Source organism: Microtus pennsylvanicus, chromosome 3 (assembly GCF_037038515.1).
Source record: "Microtus pennsylvanicus isolate mMicPen1 chromosome 3, mMicPen1.hap1, whole genome shotgun sequence".
NCBI classification, from domain to species: domain Eukaryota; kingdom Metazoa; phylum Chordata; class Mammalia; order Rodentia; family Cricetidae; genus Microtus; species Microtus pennsylvanicus.
In genome coordinates this window covers 122,213,108-122,237,911 of record NC_134581.1, presented here as the reverse complement: position 1 = coordinate 122,237,911, position 24,804 = coordinate 122,213,108, and the positions used below count along the sequence as shown (strand labels likewise).

The window sequence follows — 24,804 nt, the reverse complement described above, 5'->3', positions numbered from 1 at the left end:
ACAGTGGATGGTAGACACTTGCGTATGTCTTACAGGGAGGTGTCCACAGTGGCTGACCCGTCTTCACAGAATTCCTGGTGACACCTACCTTCTTGGCTTATTCACGAAGGAAATTGTGGCGCTTACTTGTCAGTAAAGTTATTTTTAGCCAGTTCATGGGAAATGGGAAAAAGATGTGGTTCTTGTTGGAACATTATGAAGTATGGGGTGTGTGTTCCGAACCCTGACTTGTTCCTAACCCAAGGGCTGCAGCTGTGCGGGAAGGCTTGTGTTTCTGGTGACTGTGGAGGGAGGATAGTGCATTTACTCCGGAGAGAGTGCTTCAGCTGGCCCTATTGTCTCAGGACCCCTATACAAAGGAGGCCTGCAGATTCCTCTGCCAACAAGTATCCAAGGCCCTGCTTCCTTTCTCGTAGGTGCCTGGGGGCACAAGTTCCCTAAGCTGCCTCTTCACCGGGCCCTAAGACATGTATTCTGTGAAGTGAGTTTATTTAACCCCAGAAATACACAATGTGCCTAGTAAAAAAAATCTAGGCATGGATGCACTTTTAGGGAGGAAGGACTAGTTACATCAGAATTACTAGTAGTAGTTTAGTAATTTTACCTACTGGAGCTTCAGGGCTGGAGAAGGTGGCTCAGCAGTTAATAGTGCTTACTGTACTTGCAGGGGAATTAAATCCACATGGCAGCTGACAGTTTCCAGTTACAGGGGGTTCAGCATTCTCTCCTAACCGCCACAGACTTGCACACACAAGCACATAGTGTTTATACATATATTCTGTCTGTCTGTCTGTCTGTCTGTCTGTCTGTCTGTCTGTCTGTCTGTCTCTCTCTCTCTCTCTCACACACACACACACACACACACCACAAACCAAGCAAACAAACCCTCCTATCTGAAGCTTCACTGAGCCGATGATGTAATATGTATTTGGCATGCCCATATAGTCACTTTTAAAAAAAATCAGTCTATCTATTGTTTCTTGAAGTTATTTCTTTTAAAAAGTGTTTAGCGGTATCAATTTTAGACATTGTCGTCAGATTATTTCCATCACAGACTCTCTCGGGCAGGTTAGCCGGGAGTGGCAGCACCCGCCTTTAATCCCAGAAATCCAGAAGCAGAGGCAGGTGGATCTTTTTGACTTTGAGGCCAGCCTGGTCTGTTAGCAAGTTCTAGGACAGCCAGGGCTACACAGCTAGACCCTGTTTCAAAAACAAACAAAATAACAGCCAAAAGAGCCAATCTCCATTAGCATCTTAAGAGTGGCGCTTTTGACCGGATGTTGATAGCACATGCCTTTAATCCCAGCACTCTGGAGGCAGAGGTAGGTAGATCTCTGTGGATTCGAGGCCAGCCTGGTCTACAGAGTGAGTTCCAGTACAGCCAGGGCTGCACAGAGAAACTCTGTCTTGGAAAAGGAAGAAGAAGAAGGCAGTGCTTTCTCTGCTTTCTGCCGGTAGGACACAGACCTGGAGACTGAGAGGCTGTGACAACGGATCAAGGCCACTCAGCCAGATTGCCACATTTCAGGTTAGGGATGCAGAGTGCAAGCACTGGGTGCTGTTGCAGAGGGGACCTGGTTTGGTTCCCAGTGGCCACCTTCCAGCTCACAACCATTTGCAACTGCAGTTGAGGGAGCAGTGAGGACCGCGCACACATGGTGTGCATGTGTGTGTGCAGGTGGGACACCCAAGTACATAGAATACAAATACTATTTTACTTTTCAGGTCAAAGCACGGAAGTGTTTGAGCATGCTGACTGCTGATTATGTACTGGGTTTTGCGTTAAGTGCTTTTCCACAGTCTGATCTGCTCTTCAGGAATTAGAGGTAGGCTGTTTAACAGCACTTTATAAACCAAAGAAGGTCCTGGAAGGGCAGGTCACATGCCTTCTGTGTGGCTCACAGTGTTCTGTCTCCTTTCCCTTCCTCTTTCACCTTTTTCTCCCTCCCCTCCACAAAAATCTTTCAGCTTAAATGGGTATCAAACTCATGAATTTAGCTGAGGCTAGCCTCATGCCTGTCTTGAGTGCTGGGATTACAGACAGGTGCCACCATACCTGGTCTACAGTCTCTTAAAACAGAGCCCACCTGCTTCTTTCCGAGTTCACCGTGCCAACTGTGTGTGACAGACTTCCGGTTGGTCCTCTTCTGCCTCCGGTCTTTTTTTCCCGTCCCTTCCCTTTGGTGGCTCCTGACCTCTTTTGGTGTCTGTACGGCATGTGTTTGCATGTGTAACCAAACAATGCTTTTAGTACTTACCAAAAGCTGGGCATTGCTGTGTTTGCAAGTAAAAATGCTTCTTCTGAAGTAAATACTGTTGGCATTCCCGCTTACACCGAGGCCCATAGAGGGCAAAGAACTGTTCCAGGGCTCTGGCTTTGGTGTGCACCCAACTCTTCTTCCTTTGGAGTTGACAAACACTAACTAGTTCTTGATCAACCCTCTCTTTTTCTCAGCTGTTAGAAGCGGTCTCCATTCTTCACTAGAACCTGAGCTGCTGCAGCCCCAACTGTGTGTTAACTGCCTGAGTAGTTACCAGTTCCCTGCATGGTTAGCTCACCACATGGTACCCATTTCCCTTCTCAGTGCTGTTGGAGCCTGCAGAACTCTTGGTCCTTGGGGTGGCTTCTGTCCTTGCTGTTTCCTCACCTGCATGCCAGGACTGTTGGTTTTTTTCTTCCCTCATCCACACGTTCTCTGACAGTCTCCCCTCCACCAAGACGGTGCCTTCTATCTGATGGTGAATGAATTGCACAGTGTCTTCTGCTTGGCCTTCTCTGGTTAGCATTTTGCTTTCCCCTTACTCTGCCTCGGGAGAGCCACGTGAATTTGCCTTGTACCTCTCTTCTTGCCCACACAATCCTGCCTTTCTTCTGTGCTCCACAGTTTAGTGAGCAATGTTAACCATTCCCTCACCCAGACCAGAATCCCAGTCGTCCAGAAGCCAGGGAATGTGGTTGGTGGCTGTCCTGTCTCCTCAGTGCCAAGATCTTCCTGCTCCTGTCTTACACTAAATCTTACTTCCCTAACGTGTGCTCTACATTTTAGTACTGTGATACTTTCTGAAGTCTTGTCTTTCTACTACCATAGCTCAGGCCTTGGCAACGGCTTGAATTATTATAGGAAGGATTATAGGACTTTCATGATCTGGACACCCTCTCCTACACACACACACACACACACACACACACACACACACACACACACACAGCCTCCCTGATGTATGTGTGGACATTTGAGTGTGTTCTGTGCTTTTCAGCCACAGGGAAGAGTCTGGTGGCTTAGTTATCTTTTGGTGTTGAGCACTGACCCCTGAGCTTTGCACACTCTGAACACACACCTTTACCTCTCAGCTCTTGCCCGTGAATCTTACACCATGATGAAAAACCTCTGTATTTCCTCCACTTAATTCAGTAGCACCAGGCACGTGACTGTTGAGCTCTGGCTGCAGCAACTGTGACAGACGAACTTGAGTTTTTGAATTTTCTCTTTACTATCTGGGAATGTAGCTCCGTTCGGTGCCCGAGAATGTGGGTAGAAGGTTGCTAGGTTCTTTGGCCCTGTTGGTAGGAAACAAACACCCAGCTATGCTTCCTGTCCTCCGTAGGTTTGGGAAGGGCCAGAGCAGGTGATTACACAAGCACGAGGTAGGGAGGTAGCAGAGCGTGCTGTTCTTCTGGATGGCACAGGATTAGCAGAAATAGTGATGTTGTAATTCCCGCTTCGGTTCATGCGCCTGCCTGTGTGAGGAAAGGCCCTGAGCAGCCAGTACAGCCCAGGCTGCTTCTGTGTTGGGAAAGGAGGTGCTGTTGCTTGTGCACCAAGACATTGTAAGATGGCTGATTCTGGCATGCCAGCCTTTCCTTCATGTGCCCATCTAAGGGAGGTATTGGACATATTTAGAGGCGCAGCAGGGAATATTGAAATGGTTCACAATGAAAGAAATATCAAAATATAGCCCATAGTCAGAGCTTAACCTTGAAAAGGGGCACATGTCCAAAGAACAATAGGAAGAATGGAAAGAATTCCATCACAGTTAAAGAAACAGACAACTTGCATTTGTTCTGCAGGGCGGTGCCCGATTCTGGCAGGTCAAATTCTGTAATTACTAAATTTGCGTGTAGTGAGGACAAGTTATCTAGATTCTGGTGGTCCAGACAATTTCAAGTACAAAGCAGCATGTAAAAATTTTTTCTAGATCTGGGCAGTGGTGGCGCACACCTTTAATCCCAGTAATTGGGAGGCAGAGACAGGCAGATCTCTGTGAGTTCAAGGCCAGCCTGGTGTACAGAGCTACAGAGTTCCTGGTCTAGCTCAGAAGGTAGTAGAAAACTCGAACCCCTCCCCCTCCCCCCCTTTAAAAAAAACAAAACTAGAAGCTGTTTCACTATTTTAGGGTAGTGGAGTCCCAGGACAAACCAGGTCTACACAGAGAAGCCCTGTTTCAGAAAATAAAACAAAACAAACATGAAAATCTGAGATATGTTTGCTTTTGCCACTGGTGTGGATTGGCCTGAAACCAGGTAAACAGTGAGAAATCTTTAGATAGATTCATTCCCCTCCCCCCCACCCGTCTGTCTGTCTACTGCGTAGACCTGGCTGTTCTGGAACTCAGAGATCCTCTTTCCTCTACCTCCTTAGTGAGGATTAACCATCTGTGCCGCCACACCCAGCTGAACTCTTTAGAATCTTCGCGATGGTTTTTATAGCAAAACCTCTTAAAATTACCTCTGAGAAACGGGCATGAGGTGGAGAATTCTCTCTGTTTGTAGATGTGGTAGACACTGGGATAGGAACTTGGAGTGTGGCTAGGTAGGATATGCTATAAATGTGATTACTGAGGATAACAACCTAACATTTTAATACAAATCTTTTTTGGTTTTTCGAGCCAGGGTTTCTCTGTGTAATAGCCCTGGCTGTTCTGGAACTAGCTCTTGTAGACCAGGCTGGCCTTGAACTCCCAGAGATCCGCCTGCCTCTGCCTCCTCTGCCTCACCACCACCCATCTTTTAATCCACAAACTTAATGAGCAGCCTATGCAGATGGTTAAGTTTGATAATATCTTAGAAATGGGTGAGTGCAGCTGCTTGAGGTCTTAGTAGGTCTAAGTAGGTCTTAGTTCTTATTTTAAAGTCGGATAGGTGTCTGGGTCTTCATGTAATCTTCTGCTTAAACCGAGTATAAAATAAACCAAGGAATCTTCCCAGGCAGCCTTCTAAACCACTGCAGTTACTCTCCAGGTCTGGAGACAGCTCATCTGACCGTATGGAAGGAACCTTTCTTACCGTGAGGGTCTGTCCTTCCGTCTTGTCAACTTAAGCGGTACTTCAGAGTTAATCTGTGATCAAAACGAACACGTTGTAGACACTGGAGATGGAAGACTTCTTTTCGTACTGGAACCCAAGGTTTGCAATAGCAGCCTAGTTGCAGTAATCGTGCCTGCTTACACGGAAAGCGCAGAGTCAGAAGCGGCTTGGGAGGTGATTTTTCAGGGGGAATCAGGTTATTACAGTCAGCTTTCAAAGTAACATGTTGATGTGGGAAAATAGTAACCGTTTGTTAGGAAATCCAACGTAATAAAAAGATTTAGCTTATGAGTAAATTTGCTTAGATATTAAAAGTGTCTTATCGAATTAATTTTTCTGCAACACAGAGCTGCCTGGGGAAGGTAACCTGCACGGTTCTGTGGAGTGAGAGAGAGCAGCTTATAGTTGAGCCTTGCTTGTAGATGCCGGAAAATATAAGGTTAAATATATGGAGCTTGTGGAGAAAAGCCTTTCTAATCACAAGCTAATGTGAGCAGAGCATTTAATTGGCCCAGAGACACGTTAGGGTGGCTTTAGCGGCATAAAACTGGCAGTTTTGATTATACTCAAAAATACTTGAATGTAGTAAATGTAGGCGTAAAGATGTTTTACAGCTATGTTAAAGTTTGAAATGATTTTGAAATAGTGGGTATGAAACTATTTGCTCCGCATTCTGGCCTAATTCCCTCTCACCTGTCAGCCCGATTTATTTGACATCGGAATCAAGTGACCCGCTTATTGAGTGTGTAGCTATGTTTTCTGCTGTTCTTGCTGTGGATCTAACCTTCCCAGAGTACCTGCAGTTTTCTAAAGCACTTTCTCAGATGCTCTTCAGATGTCTCAATCACCTTTATGATTCTGTCTGTTGCTACACTGCTCACTTCTCTGGAAATCTGTTCTTAAGTGATTCCCAAGTATTTCTCTTTTGTGTTAGTCTGGTGCCTAAGGCATCAGCTAGTCCTAGAAGGGCTCCAGCTTGCTGAGGGGCCCCTGCTTTCTCTCCTATGGTACTTGCTTGTAAGTGTGTTCAAGTTTATTCACGACAGGCAAGGCCTTCTAGCAAATCTAGATCTAGCAAAGAGAATAACTTATTTTTATCCGTAGTGTTGCCTAAAGTTTTTTTTTTTTAAATAGGGAAAAGAATGTTGCTAGTTATGCTGGAGAGATTTATGTAACTCAACACAAACTATAGTCACGTGAGAAAAGAAGACCTCGATGGAGAAAATGCCTCCGTAAGATCAGGCTGAGGGCCAGCCTGTAGGGCATTTTGTTAAGTAGTGGCTAATGGGCAAGGGCCCAGCCCGTAGTGGTGGGAGCTGCCTTTGGCCTGGTGGTCCAAGATTATATAAGAAAGCAGGCTGAGCAGGCCATGTAGAGCAAGCCACTGAGCAGCACCCACCTCTGTGGGCTCTGCCTCAGCTCCTGCCTTTAAGTTCCTTCCCTTTGTGAGTTCCTGTCCTGACTTCCTTCAGTGATGGACCACACTGTGGAAGTGTGAGTCAGATAACCCTCCCTAGCTTGCTCTTTAGTCCCTCAAAGTGGTTGAACACTGACTAAGACACCAGTATGTCACAACCCCCCTCTAATGACCCCCTGATTCCACCGTTCAAATCAGGAAGCATTGAGTACATTTATATTTTTAAAAATTACTTTAGGTGTATGGGTATTTTGCTTGCATATATGTCTGTGCACCATATGTGTGCATGGTGCCCACAGGGGTCAGAAGAGGGTGTCAGATGTCCTGGACCTGGAGTTCTAGATTCTCGTAAGGCACCGTGTGGGTGCTGGGAATTGAAGTCTGGTCCTCTGGAAGAGCAGCCAGTGCCCTTAATGCTCAGCCACCCATCTCTCCAACCCAAGTGGATACACTTTTAAACTCCCCCAGAAATTTGAAAAAAAAATGTATTTCCGCTTTCCAGAACTCTTTTCAGTGTAAAAGAATATAGGAAATGTCCATTGCAGTTGGCTGGCTCAGCTGCGGAAAGTAATCCAAGAGCACACTCCCCATAGGAGCGCTGGGCTGCTCTTAGCATGTTGTCCCTTGTCCTGCCTGCCTCTGGTGTCCTTCAGGAGTCTGTGATGCCTGGGTGCCTGGACAGAGGGTGGCCCCAGGGTATCTCTTCCCTGCTTCTTCTGCTTCACAGCCATTTGTTAGAAGGCTAAGCACTAAGATGGATGTGTGTGGAGGAAACTGGAGGCTCGAAATAGATAAAACGTAGAGAAATACTTTCTGATGTTAATTTTTTATTTTTATTTTATTTTATTTTGTTTTGTTTGTTTTTTGAGATGGGGGTTCTCCATGTAGCTTTGACTGTCTTGGGACTCACTCTGTAGACCACGCTGACTTCAAACTCACAGAGATCTGCCTGCCTCTGCCTCAGGTGCTGGGATTAAAGGTGTGTGCCACCATCATCTGTTTAGGAAGTTTTATAAAATTTTTATTAGTCTTCCTTCAGTCTTTGGCAGGATGGTTAAGTCTGGAATTTAATTTTTCTTCAACTTAAATATGATCCCCCCTGCCCCAGACGGTATCTTTGTATAGTCCACAGAGCTAGGTCTACAGACCAGGCTGGCCTCCAACTCCCAGAGATCCGCCTGCTCTGCCTCCAAAATGCTGGGATTAAAGGCTGCACCCACTGCTGCCTGGCTTAAATATGTTAAAAAGTTTATGTATTTTTGAATCTGCCTCTATCTTCTGTATTAATTTACAATATAAAGTTAGTTAAAGTTACGTAGGATAACATTAAGACGTTATGAGATTAGATATATTTATGTACGAGGATATAGTACAGCTGTGTGCATAGACGTGTACGCTCTCACTGCTCTCGTGTGCCTGATGCGACGGTCGGCATTATTGGAGTGAGTGGCATGCAGCATGCAGACCATGCTGAATTTGTCTTACTAGGTATGGTAGGAGGCGAGCTGTCCCTGGGCTCAGGTCAGGCTGGTTCCTGCCTGCTCATGGTCTACCTTCAAGGAACTGGTTTCAGGGATGACAGTTGAGGCTGGGTTGCAGAGTGAAGGCCTTTCTCTGAAGGATGTAATTTCTGATTTTTTTTTTTGTACCAGAGTGGCACAACTTGGGGATGGGGCAATATGATCGTTTTGATCATTTAGAAAAAAATGCCCGGGTCCTCAGTGTCTGGAGTTGTTCGCCCAGTCCTGTTTGATTTGTCACCTTTAAAGCAAACACCAGTTCTCAGCTCGTGGTTGTGGGGGTTCTCATCTGAAAGGCAGTTTAGACTATCCAGACATCTCAAGGTTATGTAGAAATAACCGAAAGGTTTCAGCAAGAACCTGTGAAATAGTACATTGTGTAATGTAGCACTAGACTATTGTTAACTGAATTTTCTTGCTTACCGAAATGGTCGCTAAGCAGATGGACATACCTTTAATGTAAACCACTCCTAGATGCCCTCTGCTTTTCAGATTTGCCACCGAGGACTGGAGGAACTTTTTTTTGGATGAAGTCAGTATTGTAGGCCAGTTGCAGATGCCAGCGGGGCGGCCTTTTCCCCTTTAAATGCTTTGTCATTGTATGGCTTGCTTGGTTCCCTGAAACAAGTGTCTCTTGCTATTGTTTGTTCTCACTTGAAGTGGTCCTCCATCCTGACACAGAGGGAAAACTCCCGGTCTGAGAGCAGGGTGTCCCAACATTCCTATGCAGAACCCATCGCGGGGCTGGGGTGGCCTGAGTCTCTATTTCTGCCTAGAGGTCCATGTTCCTGTCCTTACCCCCCTGCTCAAGTGTAAGTCTCCAGGAAGAGTCAGGGCATTGACAAAACACAAAGCAGAGTGAGTGGGTGGTGCTTTGTAACCCTCAGCTAGGTGGGTCTCAGAACCAGCTCGAGGAGGGAGTCTGGAAACAACTTCAGACAGGTGTTAACAAGGACCTTAAATGAGAAAGAAGCCCAGCTGCCCTTGAGGGGGTGAGGAGGCCAGAGGAAAACAGGTTGCAGAGGGGTGGTTGTTAATCCTTCAGGGCTTGATGTACCTCAGAAGGGAGTGTTAGGGCAGAGGGAAAGGATTTTGGGGAGTTCAGAATGAAGGGGTACTCGGGCACCCGAGGACAGCATGCATCCAGCCACACTCAAACATTTATACAGGATCCTGAAAGCCAAGGGAACGCCCTTAAGGATTTCACGAGAAGCAAGAAGTGACTCAATATCACTACAGAGGATTGGCAATGCTTGGGACTTGGCAGAACAGGGCACCTTCCAATTTCATGTTCTTCACTAACCCCCAGTGGCTGACCAGGAGGAGGAGGTGGTGGAGGAGGAGGAGGATGAAGAGGAAGGGGTGGTCCGGGTCCAGATGGATCTGAGACAGGGTGAGCGAGTTCAGAATATTTGAAGGGTTTTGCTGGAGCAGCAAGCTGCCTGGGGACAGGGCCACATCTGTTTGGCTCAGCATTGTGTGTGCAGGGTGTCAGATGGCTGCCTGCGGTCTTACGTCATCACAATTGCTTATTGCCTGCTGAAAAAACTGAGAGCCCTCCGTGCAATCTCTGTTAAGCTTTAAAACTTACTTTATGGTTCCGGTGATCAAATCCAGGGCCATATGCTTGCCAAGCAGACACGCTACCGTAAGGTGCATGACCAGTCCCATGGTTTTCATTCATTCATTCATTCATTCATTCATTCATTCATTCAGTGGTGTTTTTGAGACAGGGTCTCACTCTGTAGCACTGGCTTGGAATTTGTTATGTAGACCGGGCTGGTCTTGAACTCACAGTGATCCACCTGCCTCTGCCTCTTGAGTTCTGGGATTAAAGGTATGAGTCACCACACCCAGCTCCCGGTTTTAGTTTTGATACATCATTTGGACTAAGGCAGGCTTTCAGAAGGAACTCCTATCTTTCTAAACACTTTTCTTGTATAGTTAAGAATTATTCCTCTCACAGCTAAACGTCTCAAAAACAGAAATGTTAGAAAGTAGAGAAAGGAGGGATTTTATAGGTTGAAAGTGTATTTAAAATGGATATTTGGGAAAAAAAAATCCACATCACAAAGGATGGTATTGGCGTTTGAAACAATACCAACCTTTGTGAGCAAGAATGGCTACTATTCAGTATGGCCTCTTTCTGGAAAGGGTCTTCAGGGAGAAATGAACAGCGTTGCTGTCCCGGGCTTTCTGCACCGATGGAGGTGTTCCCTGCGTGCACTGTCTGATGAATGGCTCTTGAGCACGTGAATGCGGTTTGTAAGAGCAAGAACTGCATTTTAATTTATTTTTAGTTTTGATGATTTTAAATGGTAACGTGGCTAGTAGCTGCTGGTGTAGACAGCGCGATCTTAGCACATCAGCAATGCCCAAGCAGATAAGGGAGGAAGAAAGTGTGGACTTGGCCAGAGAGTTCCGGAAGGGCACCACTTGGTCCAGCAGGCAGATCTGAAGCTGACTGGTGATGAACGGATGTTCTGATACTGTTTGGAGGCACTTCCCGAGTCCTTCATCTGGATGCCTGTCAGCTGGATAGATGGCCCTTCCCAACAGCAAGCATTGGCCCCACTGGACTTTCCTCTTTCCAAGTTGGCCATTGGAGGCTGTGTTGGGGTCGGGAGATGGCCGCCCGTGGGCGCTGTCCAGGGTTCTCAGCAGAGAGCGCTTTGTCTTCTATGTGTGCCTCTATCATCACCACAGGGATTCTGTTCTCTTGGGGTGTGAATGGCCTCTCTTTGGGCCGTGGTGAGGGTGCTGGTGTGCTGTGTGCCAGTTCACACCTTTGGAGACTGATGGCCGCTTCCCTCTGACCAGAATCTGCCGGTTCTTCTCAGGTCCTTCAGAGGCAGGGAAGTTGAAAGAGCCACAAGTGAAATTAGCTGTAGCCAAGAAATCCTCGGTATCTCAGTGCATACCCTAGGTCTGCATACTTGCCAAGGTGTGCGGGACGTTCCTGGAAGAGTTCTGCCGTCTACATGGTTGAACTAGAGGAGCCGTTTGCATCTGACAGGTGTTTGGAATTCGCCTGTTTATGACAAGAACTCTGCAGCTCCGCGGTGCTATAGTAAAACTCAGGTGTACAGAAGGGTGGTGGTGGCGCACGCCTTTAATCCCAGCACTTAGAAGGCAGAGGCAGGAGGATCTCTGTGAGCTTTGAGTCCAACCTGGTCTTTAGAGCTAGTTCCAGGACTGTTATACAGAGAAACCTTGCCTTGAAAAACAAAATAAAACGAAAAACCCAAACAAAAAACTCAAATGCACAAATGCTGTTGTGCGTTCAGAATCATGGGGTAAATAGGAGATGGTTAAGTTTGAGGTTGGCAAGTCTCCGCATTAAGTAATCAGTGTGACCCTGGATAATAAAAACTAACTTATTATGAAATATTCTTAAATATTTATAACTTCTCGTTGACCTCTTGTGTATCTGTTGCTTGCAATGCTGATTTTTTATTTTCAATTTAAAAAATTTTTAAGAATTGAGTCCATGGTTTTATATGTGCTAGGCAATCATTGAGCCATAAACTCGGCTCAGCAAGCACTGAGCTACATCCTCGGCTCAGCAAGCATTGAGCCACATCCTCGGCTCATTGCTGGTTCCTTGTGCTGTTTACTTGTTTTGCTGTGCATGTTTCTTCCCAGGGAAATGACCAGCAGTCCCTGCTTGGTTCTCTCGCGTGCTTGTTCTGGAAACTGTCTTAGGAGGGATTGAATTTACTTCTCTTTGAAGAAGCATTGTTTTATGCCCCCCGAATAAAGGAGGCCCAAGACTGGCTTCAGTCTTCTGCCATCTTAGCCACGCGTCACTTTCCACTGGGGGAACTGTTTGTCATTAAGATGTTTGTTATAAGACACTTAGTCCGTTAACGTATAAAAGGGTTTTCCTCTGTGAAGAGGAGCTTGGGGCAGGAGGCCCCAAAGTGCTCACCAGCTCAGAACTGCTTCTAGCTGGTATTGTGGTGTACTTCTGCCGTGCTGATAGTTCTCTTAGGTGACAGTTTTGCACCCCTTTGCTCACTTCCAAACGCATATGTCTTGCGAACGCTCCTTCAGTTCACACCAGGTTTCATAAGGGTTAAGTGGAAATTATGAAAATGCTTTTCACTCTCTTCTGGCCACTTTTAATACATAGCTCCTAGAAAGTGAATGCCTTTTTCTGATTGTGATTCAAGTGTGGCCCACTTGACAGTAGTGTGCAGCCGTAGGCAATGCGGACATTGAGTGTGCAGAAGGATGAAACCTTCACAATGGAGTTCTATTTTAAATATTTTATAAAGCCAGAATATCATATACTGCAGCTGCAACCTGGGCATTCAGATGGTCTTAATCCAATAAAAAGGCAACCAAAATCAATTAATTAGGTTAGCTCAGGTCAAAAGTATGGAGCATAGTTACCAGGTGATTCCTGGCACCGTTGCCAGTTGGTCCTAGGGGTCAGCAGAAGAGCGAGGTGGTGATGCTAGCCATCACCAATGGTAGCCTGCAGAGCCGCAGGTTTTCAACTCCTCTGCCGGGGGCACACCTGAGTGTGGTCACAGCTGCACCGGATGACATGCTTACTTGATACCATTTAATGCTGGCATTTTTCATGCCTCCGGGAGCGGATTCTTAATGGGAATGAGTAGGGAACCGGAAGGAGGGGAACAAAGCCAAGTGTCTGGTATAATTACTCTCAGTGAGGCCCTGTTTTGTCTCATGCCCGCACAACTTCCTTTCCCCTTCTGCTGGACCCTTAGCTGGTGAAATACAATTGCCAGCTCCACTGTAGCTGCTCCACGCTGGCTCTGGATGCCCCAGGCTCCGTGGTCCTGCAGGAGGGAGGGCACCAGGGGGCCTCTGTGCTCCCTTCCCCCAGCACAGGGGGGGCCAGGATCTTCCTAGGCTGTATCATCCCCCTCCCTCAATGCTTGGTGGGCCCCAGCCAAGGAAGCTGTTGGGGCATGAAGCAAGGTCTTCCAGAACATATAAGCCATACTACTTTCCTTAAGCTGGTGCATGGCAGGCTTAAGATGTTTCCGAGTTTGCGGTACCATATTTATTTCCTGGAAAGTTAAGAGCGAGACTCGACGAAGTGAAGACTGACTTTTTAAGCTTTTTAGGTTAGGCACAAGTTTAGTTTATCGTTATTTGTTGCATTTGGCACTGGAGATTTCCACTACGGGGCTCTGGATTTTCAGCCGTTCTCTGGCAAAGCAGCACACTTCCGTCAGAACGGCTTTCACATGTGCCCGGTTCTCCCGTCTGACCTCTGCATTTGGAGAAAGTCGATCAGAAAGCTGACGGCAGTTAGTGGCAGAGTGAGGAGACCTTTGCTGTTGGCTGGCAGCTGTCACCTGAAAGCCCCAGACCCGGAGACCCTCTCAGGTGTCATGTCTGCAACGCTGACAGTGAGCAGGAATGTTGTTTACATTTTCATAGGCAGAGCTCCCTCCGTGGTAGGAATATGTTAGAGTAGGGCAGGTGGAGCGGATGGCGTCTGTCTCACTGGGTGGCTCCTCAGCAGAGTTGCTCATTTCCATATCCTTGCAGAAGTGCGCGGCAGAATCCATGACCGAGTTTGCTCAGGGCATCGCCAGAACGTCTTCACCGTGTGTGCTTCCGTGCCCCAAGTGGGTCAGTATCACACAGTGCCTGGTGTGCTTGTAAGAGGAAATTAATGGGTTAAATTCCAAAGATGTCTAAGATTTTGGGCATTTTTCTTATGTGAACTCATTTTTTTTTATTATGTTGTTGACTGAACAAGCAGTGGACAAAAGCACTTGTCTGTTTTGCTTGGTGAAGCATTCTTTAGATGAAATTGGCTATTTTTATCTGACCCCAAACCTATCAGAAAGAGTTTACAGAGAAGTCAGAGCACCTTCTATATATATATATATATATCTCCCTCCTATGCTAAAAGTCTGTACACTGCTACAGCTCTACTTGTAGACTGCTTGCCTAGGAGGTAGAGGCGCGCCAGCTAGCCACACTCCCTCCTGCTGTGTCCTGCTTTGTCCTACAAGAGTTTGAAAAGGTCTGGTGGATATTTTTAACTTGATTCTGTTAAAGTAACATCCAGTTTTGACTAGTTTCTGAAGAGGCCTCTGTCTCTACCAACAAGAATAGTCACCGGCAGTCCGCTAGTTTTCCTGAGCGGTCACTTGGGGTCCTTAGCCCTCAGCAGAGCCTACCGTGGGGCATAATAAAGCCGGTGTCTGGATCCTGCCACCGTCCGCCCTGGAACGCGGTGGGCCCAGAGCCATGCATCAGATCGTTCCTCGTGGAGAATGAAAGCTCTTCTTTTAGTCTGCCTCTGAATCCTGCCTATTCCTGCTATTAACATAATGAAATTATGAATTTATTGTGCTGTTCCCAAGCCTGCTTTTCAGCCTCATTATGGGCGCTTTCTTGTCGGAGGCCCGTGTTGCTGCCGCGCAGTTGTATGTGGGCTGTAAATATCTAATTTGTACAAAATGACTGATTTTGGTATTTGTGTAATCCTCCAGTCAATTTCACTAAGTTGGGCTTTTCGCGGTCCTTGGTGCTGTTCTCATCTGATTACCGTGATGCTCAGGGGAGTGGGGTTAAGGGCGCCTGTTGGTAACCAGAGCATTTCCAGGGCTTTGGTTCAGCAGATGGGTTGCTTGGCTATATTCATACATCTGCCTGCCTGCCTGCCTGCTGTGGCAGCTGCTGCTGCTCCATGTTGTGTTCTTTTGTTCCATTCCATCCAAGAGCGCAATGTGAGGAAGTGTAGTGAATGGATTAATTTAAGGTTAAGGTTAGTGTTTTGCTGGCTTTCTACGTAACCGATCATAATGCGTCGGGGAGAAGCTAATGAGTTTCCCTTAGAGTGAGCTAGATTTGTAAAATACAGCTCAGCAAGGGGCCTAGATCAGTATTGTTGATGGAAGCTAAATTCAAATGTGTAGAATACTGGCAGTTTTTATCACTGGTTTCTAATTCTTTGTTTTCTTTTTCTCTTCCTTCCTACCCACCGCTCCCTTCCAGGACCTGTATCCAGACTTCGCCCGACACTGCAGGGTCCAAGAGAATTAAAGAAATGTAGAATGACATGAAGAAGATTAGTCAAGGATTGTAGGCTTTGAGGACAAGCCCCTCAGTGAGGAAGCACAGACAAGCTCCCGAGCTGTGTTTGCAGGAGCGTGTGTTGGAAGATGGCGGATCCAGGAATGATGAGTCTCTTTGGCGAGGATGGGAATATATTCAGTGAGGGCCTCGAAGGCCTTGGGGAATGTGGCTACCCTGAAAACCCAGTGAACCCCATGGGTCAGCAGATACCCATGGAACAAGGCTTCCCCTCCTTACAGCCACCCCTTCATCATCCTTCCACCAATCAGAATCAAACCAAGTTGACCCATTTTGATCACTATAATCAGTACGAACAGAAGATGCATCTGATGGATCAGCCTAGCAGAATGATGGGCAGCGCCCCTGGGAACGGGCTGGCATCCCCGCACTCGCAGTTCCACACCCCTCCTGTTCCCCAGGTGCCACACGGAGGCAGCGGCGGCAGTCAGATGGGAGTCTACCCCGGCATGCAGAGCGAAAGGCATGGGCAGTCTTTTGTGGACAGTGGCTCCATGTGGGGCCCGCGGGCCGTCCAGGTACCAGACCAGATCCGAGCCCCCTACCAGCAACAGCAACCGCAGCCAGCTCCGTCGGGGCCGCCGGCACAGGGCCACCCCCAGCACATGCCGCCGATGGGCAGCTACATGGCACGCGGGGATTTTTCCATGCAGCAGCACGGCCAGCCGCAGCAGAGGATGGGCCAGTTTTCCCAAGGTCAAGAGGGCCTCAGCCAGGGAAATCCTTTCATTGCCACCTCAGGACCCGGCCACTTGTCGCACCTGCCCCAGCAGAGCCCCAGCATGGCCCCTTCCCTGCGTCACCCGGTGCAGCAGTTTCACCACCACCCCCCTACTGCTCTCCACGGGGAGTCCGTGGCCCACAGTCCCAGATTCTCCCCAAATCCTCCTCAACAAGGGGCCGTCCGGCCGCAAACCCTTAACTTTAGTTCTCGGAGCCAGACGGTCCCCTCCCCTACTGTAAACAACTCAGGGCAGTACTCTCGATACCCTTACAGTAACCTAAATCAGGGATTAGTTAACAGTACAGGGATGAATCAGAACTTAGGCCTTACAAACAGTTCTCCAATGAATCAGTCCGTACCAAGATACCCCAACGCTGTAGGATTCCCGTCAAGCAGTGGTCAAGGACTAAGGCACCAGCAGCCCATCCACGCCAGTGGCTCACTTAACCAAATGAACACACAAACTATGCATCCTTCACAGCCTCAGGGAACTTATGCCTCTCCACCTCCCATGTCACCCATGAAAGCAATGAGTAATCCAGCAGGCACGCCTCCTCCGCAAGTCAGGCCCGGAAGTGCTGGGATGCCCATGGAAGTTGGCAGTTATCCAAATTTGCCCCACCCTCAGCCATCTCACCAGCCCCCTGGTGCCATGGGACTCGGACAGAGGAATATAGGCCCCAGAAACATGCAGCAGCCTCGTCCATTCATGGGCATGTCCTCGGCACCGAGGGAGTTGACCGGGCACATGAGACCAAACGGTTGTCCTGGTGTTGGCCTTGCAGATCCACAAGCCATCCAGGAGCGACTGATCCCCGGCCCACAGCATCCTGGTCAACAGCCATCTTTTCAGCAGCTGCCAACCTGCCCTCCACTCCAGCCCCACCCAGGCTTACATCAGTCTTCCCCGCCACACCCTCATCACCAGCCTTGGGCACAACTCCACCCGTCACCCCAGAGTACCCCGCAGAAAGTGCCTGTGCATCAGGTAAGGAGGCGCCATGGGGCCGCCTGCTCTGCCGTATGAGAGCCAGCATGGCTGCTTTGTCTGATTAGCATCGTGAAAACAGTTTTCTCGCGAACACCTTGAGATTTTAGCCTGTAGGTTGTCTCCACCCGCTTGACGGCCTTTATTTACTTATTTACTAACTCTCTGGCTCATTCGTTCAAGAATTCCTTAATCCCTGTGTCCTGGGAATTGTACTAGGTGTAATGATGTTGTTGACTGAGACTAGGCTCACTCATCAGAAAAAGGTGTTTTCTTCTTTTTTTTTGTTAACATCTCTCTCCTCCTCCTTTCCCTGTCTGAAAAATACAGTGAGACTTGGTTTCCAGCAGAAGTTTGTGTGTTAACATCCCATACTTCCTTTCGTTTACTTTCAATGGGAAGCTGTGGAATCTGTGAGTTGACCAACTGTAGAGAGTGTGAATTTGCCTTGTAGGAAAGGGCAGCGATTGGTGGAGAGGAGTTGGTTTGAGGTTTGTGCGCCAGCACTGAAGGAGCACAGTTAGCTTCCCAGTTTATATTTACAAAGACGTTTTTCCTCCTTTGTGTATTTTGGTCTTCGTGACCTTGGCCTGTGGAAAGCAGTGTTCCTGAACAGGTTTTTCTGAGTGCATGTTCATCCCCCAGGTCTGCAGGTCTTCATGGGTGGGGGCACAGTGGGCAACTTCAGAGCCGTAGGGCACACTGCTTCTTCCGGGTGGACTTAGCCATTGGAGAACAGGGCCTGTGTGTGAACATACAAAACAGTGAAAGACCATGGGTGCTTGTGTGACAGCTGTCCCGGAAGAGGAAATTCCTGCAAAGGAAGGCTGCTTGGAATTCCAGTCAAACGTACCTTAGGGAAGTGATCCCTGAAGACGCTTGGTGCACTTTTAAGGTGATTCCTCAAACGTGCACCTGGAGTTGAGCTTCCTACATGGGGAAACGGGTCACTGGGAAAGTTCTGGCTAGGGAGAGCTGTTGGGATTTTGCATTCTGTTTTAAGGAACTGAGCTGAAAGGAGAACTTAGAAGTGGTGATCGTGCCATCATAGGTCAGATGGGTGGCAACGGGAAAAGGACCCGGCTGTCTAGGATTGCAGAGACAGATGGGAGCAGAACAGATCGAAGCTGTGTGAAGTCAAGGGGCCGCCCTCATGGCGGATTCAGCACAGAGGCCAGCAGAGTGATGCTGAGGCTCCAGCTGGCCCTGGCTGCCAGAGGGAAGGGACAGTTGCTCCAGTCTGGTACATCCAGGGTCTCAGGAGCAGTGCAGAGGTGGTCCGGCTTACACATCTGGTGTGTAGGGCACAGCAGACTTCCCGTGAGAAGGAATGGTCAGCTCTCTGAAGAGGGATTCTGGAGTCTGTCCCCACTGTTGCCTCCAGGGTGCTCAGAGGATGGTAGGAAACAGCCCACTGAGCAGCTGCCATCAGAGCCCAAGGTCCTGGTGAGGAACCAGCTCCAGGGCCAGCACTCAGGTTTCCTTCCTGTCTGCTCAGGGTCAAACACTCCATGATGCTGTTCTTAGGTGAGTCAACCTGGGTACCTCCAAGGCAGAAAAACACGTGACTGAGCTTTGGGGAAGGAGTTTTAATCCCCGGAAGTGGAAGCGGTCTTAATAAAGAAGGGATCTTGACAGCTGGTTTCTGACTCCTCTCCCCAGCAGCTGGAAGATGAGCACAGTTTGTAGGGGCTTCCTGAGGAGACTGTAGTGGTCCCCAGATGAAGTTGCTCTTTTCCAGTTTTCAGGGTTTCAAGAGAACAGTATCCTCCAGCTTCTGAGCTGGAGGCCAGTGCAGGGTGCTATAGTCTGGGGACCCGAAGGGCACTGCTCTCTAAGTGGGCATCTCAAAAGACAAACTCAACGCTTTGCAAGGTCTTAGACATGGGGGCGTTTGAGCTGTGTTTCTTTGCATGTTCAGTTTTGTTTGTATTTTTCTTGGTATTTACTTTCTGATTTCTGCTTAACTTTGGATCCTCTTCAGACCCTGGGGCAGTCAATAGTTTTGAAATGAAGTCAGAAGGGCATTAGAATCTCCGTGTTTCCCCTTGCAGCTTGGTGATATCGGACAAGTAACTTAACCTCCCCGAACCTGATAGTTCAGTGACACAAGACAAATGGTCTCAGTCCCAAATGTTAGGATCAGGAGGGGTGACAAACACCCACGACAGTCTGTGCTCCTCTAGGCTGTCGTTATGACAACCTCTGGCCTCAAGCTTCTTTTTATGATGGTGATTGTATGCTTGGATAAAATGTAAAGTTAATTTCATCTTAAAGAAACTGATTACGAACAATGACATTTCACCTAAGCCATAAAATAGTATACTTTTATAATAAGGAATAAACAAAGGAAAATGTAGGATCAAAAGGTTTATTGATTGAAAATGTGCAAAGCTACATTATTGTGCATGGACGTATTCATTATTGGAAGCGTGGTAAGATTTGTAGGGAAATGGAAACTATAGCTTGTAGTTCATTTTCAGTAGCTCATGCAATGGTTCTGAAGCCTTTTCAGATTCCTGAATATCCATAAAAATGACTGGGAATGTAAACACCACAGAGTTTACATCGTGTGGATTATTTGTATTGCTGTGTACTTACTGTCTTAGAAATTCAAACTCGAGTTCAAAGTTTGAACAGATGCTTGGTATGTGCAAGTCCCTGGGTTGACATCCCCACCCCCATCCCTGTGCAAATCATGGTCCTGAAACAGTTGGTCCACTGCCTGTTTGCACGGAGACAAAGCAAAAACTTAGTGTCCTGTAAAACTGTGCTGCTCTCAGGGACCCTCCAGAGTAACAGTATGGAGGACGGTACAGGGTTGGAACCTGAGCTCTTGGTAATAGAGCCACAAATTTTAAATCCCTGCCTTGGGCAACTTCCTTAGCCTCAGGGCCTTGATTTCATTATCTAAAGATAGGGGGGGTGTCTCTACTGCTGCCTTAGCAGTGCGTCTTGTAAACGCACAGTGGGAACTCAGACAGTACTCTGCCCTGTAGAAAGTGTTCAGGGTTACCTGTTGCCACGTTTACAGAGAGCTTCACTGGTTTTAATGGCAAACATTGTTGCCGTGCCTTGACTTCTCCTTGCTTTCAGGGAACATTTCTCTAGAAATGGAGGGACCCGCTGTTCTTCTGGTTGACGGAGAGGAAACAGCCTTGCTTTTAGGGAAAGAGCCCAATGAAGATACTTCACGAAAAGGCTAGAGAGCCATCCTTGGGGTGTCTAGGGGGAAGTACCGGTCCTTGTGGAGAGGGTGAGGGAGACAGTTTAAGGCTTAGAAGGCTGTGAGTCCAAATCGGCAGAAAGGCACAGGCCTTGCACAGCTCACGCACCGGCGTGTAGCATTGAGGCGCATGACACCCACTCTGCATTTTTGGGAGGTTCACAGAGTGAGTACAGCACAGGAGAACATGAAGAGAGTGGGGAGGGTAATCAGAATAGACACCAATCCACACACTGTGCACTGGAATAACATGGAGTTCCCCTGAGGAGCTTATCTAAATGGACTGTCCCTCAGGTTATAGGCAAGTCCCAAGTTTCTCAACGATTTCTGCTGCACCGCCCCAGGTGTCCCGTTTCTTGTTCTCGCAGGTGGAAAGTTCTGGTGGCGTTTTAGGATCTGAAACATTGTGTTCTAGGATTGGTGTAATTTTGAGGCGTTTGTGTTCCTTTCCTTAAGTTGGTCTTTCAGTATATTCGCCATACAGGAGAGCACAAGTTAGGGCCTTGACGGTGGGCAATGATGCTCCTGTGTCAGCCCACACCGAGATTTCTAGAAATAAATAAAAGGTCTGAAAGAATCAGTGGCACTTTTTTTTAAATGTCTTTCTGTGACAGTTTAAGCACAGTTTTTTGTTTGTCTGTTTGTTTTTTGGTTTTCCGAGACAGGGTTTCTCTGTAGCCTTGGAGCCTATCCTGGAACTAGCTCTTGTGGACCAGGCAGACCTTGAACTCACAGAGATCTCCTGCCTCTGCCTCCCAAGTGCTGGGATTAAAGGCGTGGCCCACCACTGCCTGGCTTTAAGCACAGTTTTTAAAAGCCTTTTGCAAAAACTTTTCCTGGGAGCTTGAGTTAGTCCCTCCCTTGACAGTCTGCACCTACCCAGTGTGGGTAGCGTCATTGACAACCACTTAGTAAATCTGTGGAAAAGTTGGCCATCTATCTCAAGCCACATGCATGGGAGCTGTAATTAGAGAATGGCGAAGAAAAAGAGCCTTTTTAGTGACCGGCACATGCATCTGTGACGACTACCTAGGATGTTGCTCTTGATTTCACAGTTGAGCGAGATGGGAAGTAGAAGCCGCCATGTCTTAAGCCAGCTTCTGACATCAGTGGATTTTGGGATGTTTCCACGCTCACACACCTACAGAGAACAGGCCTCCAGCTAAACCCCTGTGGAGCAGCTGGCACCTGTGGGAAGCACAGTGGCCCGGCATGCTGGCTTTGGTTACTTCTTCACGGCCCTTGGGTAAAAGTCCAGCCGCGTTTCTCTTCATTTGCTTGCGGCAGCCACTGACTTTCATGCGGCCTCTCTTCTGGCTGCTTTTGCTCACGCATCGGCTTCGTGAGCAGTCTGCCGACCTTTCCTTGCCTGGCATCTCCTCCTCCCTGGAGCAGATTTTCCTCAGAAGTCAGGCTTTTAGTTAAAAAGTCTGAGTTAAGATAGAAAGTGTAGAGTTAAAGCCCCATAAACTGAAAGTGTGAATGCCTTTGAGATGGCCGTGTCTCTTACGGTGGCTTCTATTTTGTAAAAAAAGAAAGGAAGGAAGGAAGGAAGGAAGGAAGGAAGGAAGGAAGGAAGGAAGGAAGAGAAAATGAAGAAAAGGACGTTTTTCTATGACTATCAAATTTGACAGAGTTTAGTTCAGTGGTTCTCAGCCTTCCTAATGCTGTGACCGTTTAACACAGCTCCTCATGTTGTGGTGACCCCCAACCATAAAATTATTTCATTCTACTTCATACCTGTAATTTTGCTACTGTTACGAATCATAATGTAAATATGTGATATGTAGGATATCTGATATTTGATCTCCAAAGGGGTTGTGACCCATAGGTTGAGAACTGCTGGTTTATTTTTTTCAGTTTTCTTTAAAGTTGGCTATCAGGCCAGCGACTTTTATTAACTGTGTGTGTCTGTGTGAGTTTATGTGCATCACATGCGTGCAGAAGCCCATGGTGGCCAGAGGAGGGCAGATGACTGAACAACAGTGGATCGCTTTTCCAGCCAGGCCTTCAAAAAGTCAGTATGAATACGTTTATGCACATTATAAACAGACTAGAGATTGGTTCGCATAATTATGAGAGGAGTTTTCAAGACAGGAGTTCCCATCCTTCCTCAGGATGAGCACGTATTCATGTTGCCAGGAAGCATCAATAGATTGAAAGGCTTGAACGTGTGAGAGTTCTCATTCCTTGCTTTTTGAAAGGTAGGTCATTTGTCTGAACTCTTAGGAAGGATTAGTGGTGCCTGTCTTGTAGGGAAAACTAGGGCTTCTCTGGAAGGTTGTTTCCAGCCATTTTCAAGATTTTAGATTCAAGTGGTAGATGGTTACTGTGAGCAGTTCAAGTTCTCCGTTGTGTGGGCCTACTCTCTTCTGATGTCCTCATGAGAGTGGTTCTCCAAGGGTGAGGGAAAAGCCTTATTTTTACCAGAAATTCCTCACCCTTTCATGTTTTTCATTCTCTGCGTGTGTGTTCTCTGAGCCGCCATTCAGAAGGGGAGTCTCTGGTCCTGTAGACCATGGTTGGGGAAGCTTGGGAGAAAGCAAGGGGGAAACCTTGGTGACTGACCTGAGGAAGTTAAGTCTCCACTCGGTCATGTCACTCTGCTTCTCCCTAGTTGGAGTTGTACATCCGTGGCTAGTTTCTTGGGAATCACGAGAGAGAGAAGCCCTCTCTTCCCTTGCCGCAGCACACACCCGTCGCCCCAGTGGCTAAAATCAGCACAGAAGTCAGGATCAGATGTGGGAGGTACTTGTGCTTTTGACCGACAAACAAACAAAAAGCCCACTTAGTACCCGAGCATAGTTGTCAGTGCGGTACCGAGGGTGCGGTCTTACTTGAGTACAGTTTTCTCTTTCCTTAGTTCTAGAATGTTTTCCTGGTTTCTTCTTTTTCACTTAAACACAGAGAAGTGAAGAGAAGCGGGTACAGCACCAAGGGACAGACGGTTTTACAGAGCTGATGCGGACACAGAGGGCCACCAGCCCAGCTTATTTCTGGGCCATTTCCAACACAATGAAAGTGACGGTCAGGCAAGGTGGGTCCTTGCCTGTTGTGTTAGCCTTTGAGTGAAAGTCATGACTCAGGCCGGGAGCTGAACAGCCTGCAGTGTTCCCTAGTGAAGACTCGACTGTTTCCCAGCTACGGTACTTGACCTGTTCTCCAGACCTTTCTGGATTTTTGTTTTGTTTTTACACTGTAAATAATTTAGCTTCATGGGTTTCAGGAGACTCTTACGGCCCTAAGTGTTGTCAAACCAGATGCTGGTGCTTTAATGTATGAGCTAGTGTCGTTAATCAAGGAGCCTTGGGAAACCTGTGAGGGTTTCTGAAGGACACTGCCCCAAGGGAGTTCCTGGGAACCGAACCCGAGACCCACCAGTTTCCTGATAGGCTGGACCACACAGGAATCCACCCCCACACACTGGTTTTCCTGGGTTTCTAGCAGCCTGGCTCTGGGTAAGGGATTAGGAGATTGCAAATGGGTTTTTTTTGCTAGTACTGAGACAAGGAACTTTAGATCACTCATCAGTGAAGGAGAGTAGATAGTTTAAAATTCTTACCGAATACAGGAATATTGGAATTAAAGTTCATTTATCCCCTCCCCCTTTCAAGGCAGAGTTTCTATGTATAGCCCTGGCTGTCCTGGAACTCACCCTATAGATCAAACTGGCCTCCAACTCAGAGAGATCCACCTGCCTCTGCTTTCCAAGTGCTGAGATTAAAGGTGTGTGCCACCACTACCTGTCAAGACCAATTTTTAGGTAGTGTTTCTTGATAAATATTCTTAACCTGGACATTCTTTTTAACTTAAAAAGAAAAAAACCTGTGGGATTATTCATAGGTATGGCATGTTTGCTTCACCATTAATTAAATAATTTATATGTATGAGTGTTGCTTTCTTTTTTTGTCCTGCATGTATGTATGTGTACCACATGTATGATTGGTGCCTGCAGAGAGGATATCATAGTCCCTGGAACTGGAATTACAGAGGGTTGGGAGCTACCAAGTGGGTGCTGGGAATCGAGCCTGGGTGCTGACCTCTGAACTGTCTCTCCAGCACCTCGCCATTAATTGAAAGGCTTTGGTCTGTGTGAAGAGGTACTAAACTCTGGAGGCCCCAGAAGTGGGCAGGGGAGGACTAAATTGGGGCATCTACTTTGCTCTCACCATTCTCTGAAGTTCAGGCGGCAGACCTGCAGGCCACCCTTGATGGGAGATGCTGCCTGCGCTTTAAACTGGCCCATGCCAGAGGGGACTGTGTTCTGACTGTGAGCACACTGCAGAGGCCTTCCGTGAAGGAGCACTTCTGGAGGCTGTGGAGGCTTTCCCGCCTAGCGGAGACAAGTCAGGCTCTTCAGGGAGCTGTTCGATGGTAGAGTAAGGCTCCAGGCCATATTTCGCTTCCCTTAGTTGTTGTTTTCCCATTAGTTGTAGGGACAGCGGTCATCTGAAAGGAACACGGGCATCTTCACAGTAGGTGCTGTGGCACCACTATGTTTAGTGTTGTTACGACTTCAACATCTGATACGG

General features: G+C 47.6%; 1 protein-coding gene across 7 annotated transcripts in view; it reads left to right on the top strand.

The window, feature by feature from the left end:
* Positions 1-24,804, top strand: part of Chd7 (chromodomain helicase DNA binding protein 7) — a 179,626-nt gene that overhangs the window by 45,889 nt on the left and 108,933 nt on the right. For all 7 annotated transcript variants that reach the window (XM_075967014.1, XM_075967015.1, XM_075967013.1 and 4 more), the window contains exon 2: positions 15,236-17,046. In XM_075967014.1, coding sequence (XP_075823129.1) covers positions 15,403-17,046 — 1,644 coding nt within the window. In that variant the 5' untranslated portion in view covers positions 15,236-15,402. The remainder of the gene's footprint in view (positions 1-15,235; positions 17,047-24,804) is intronic.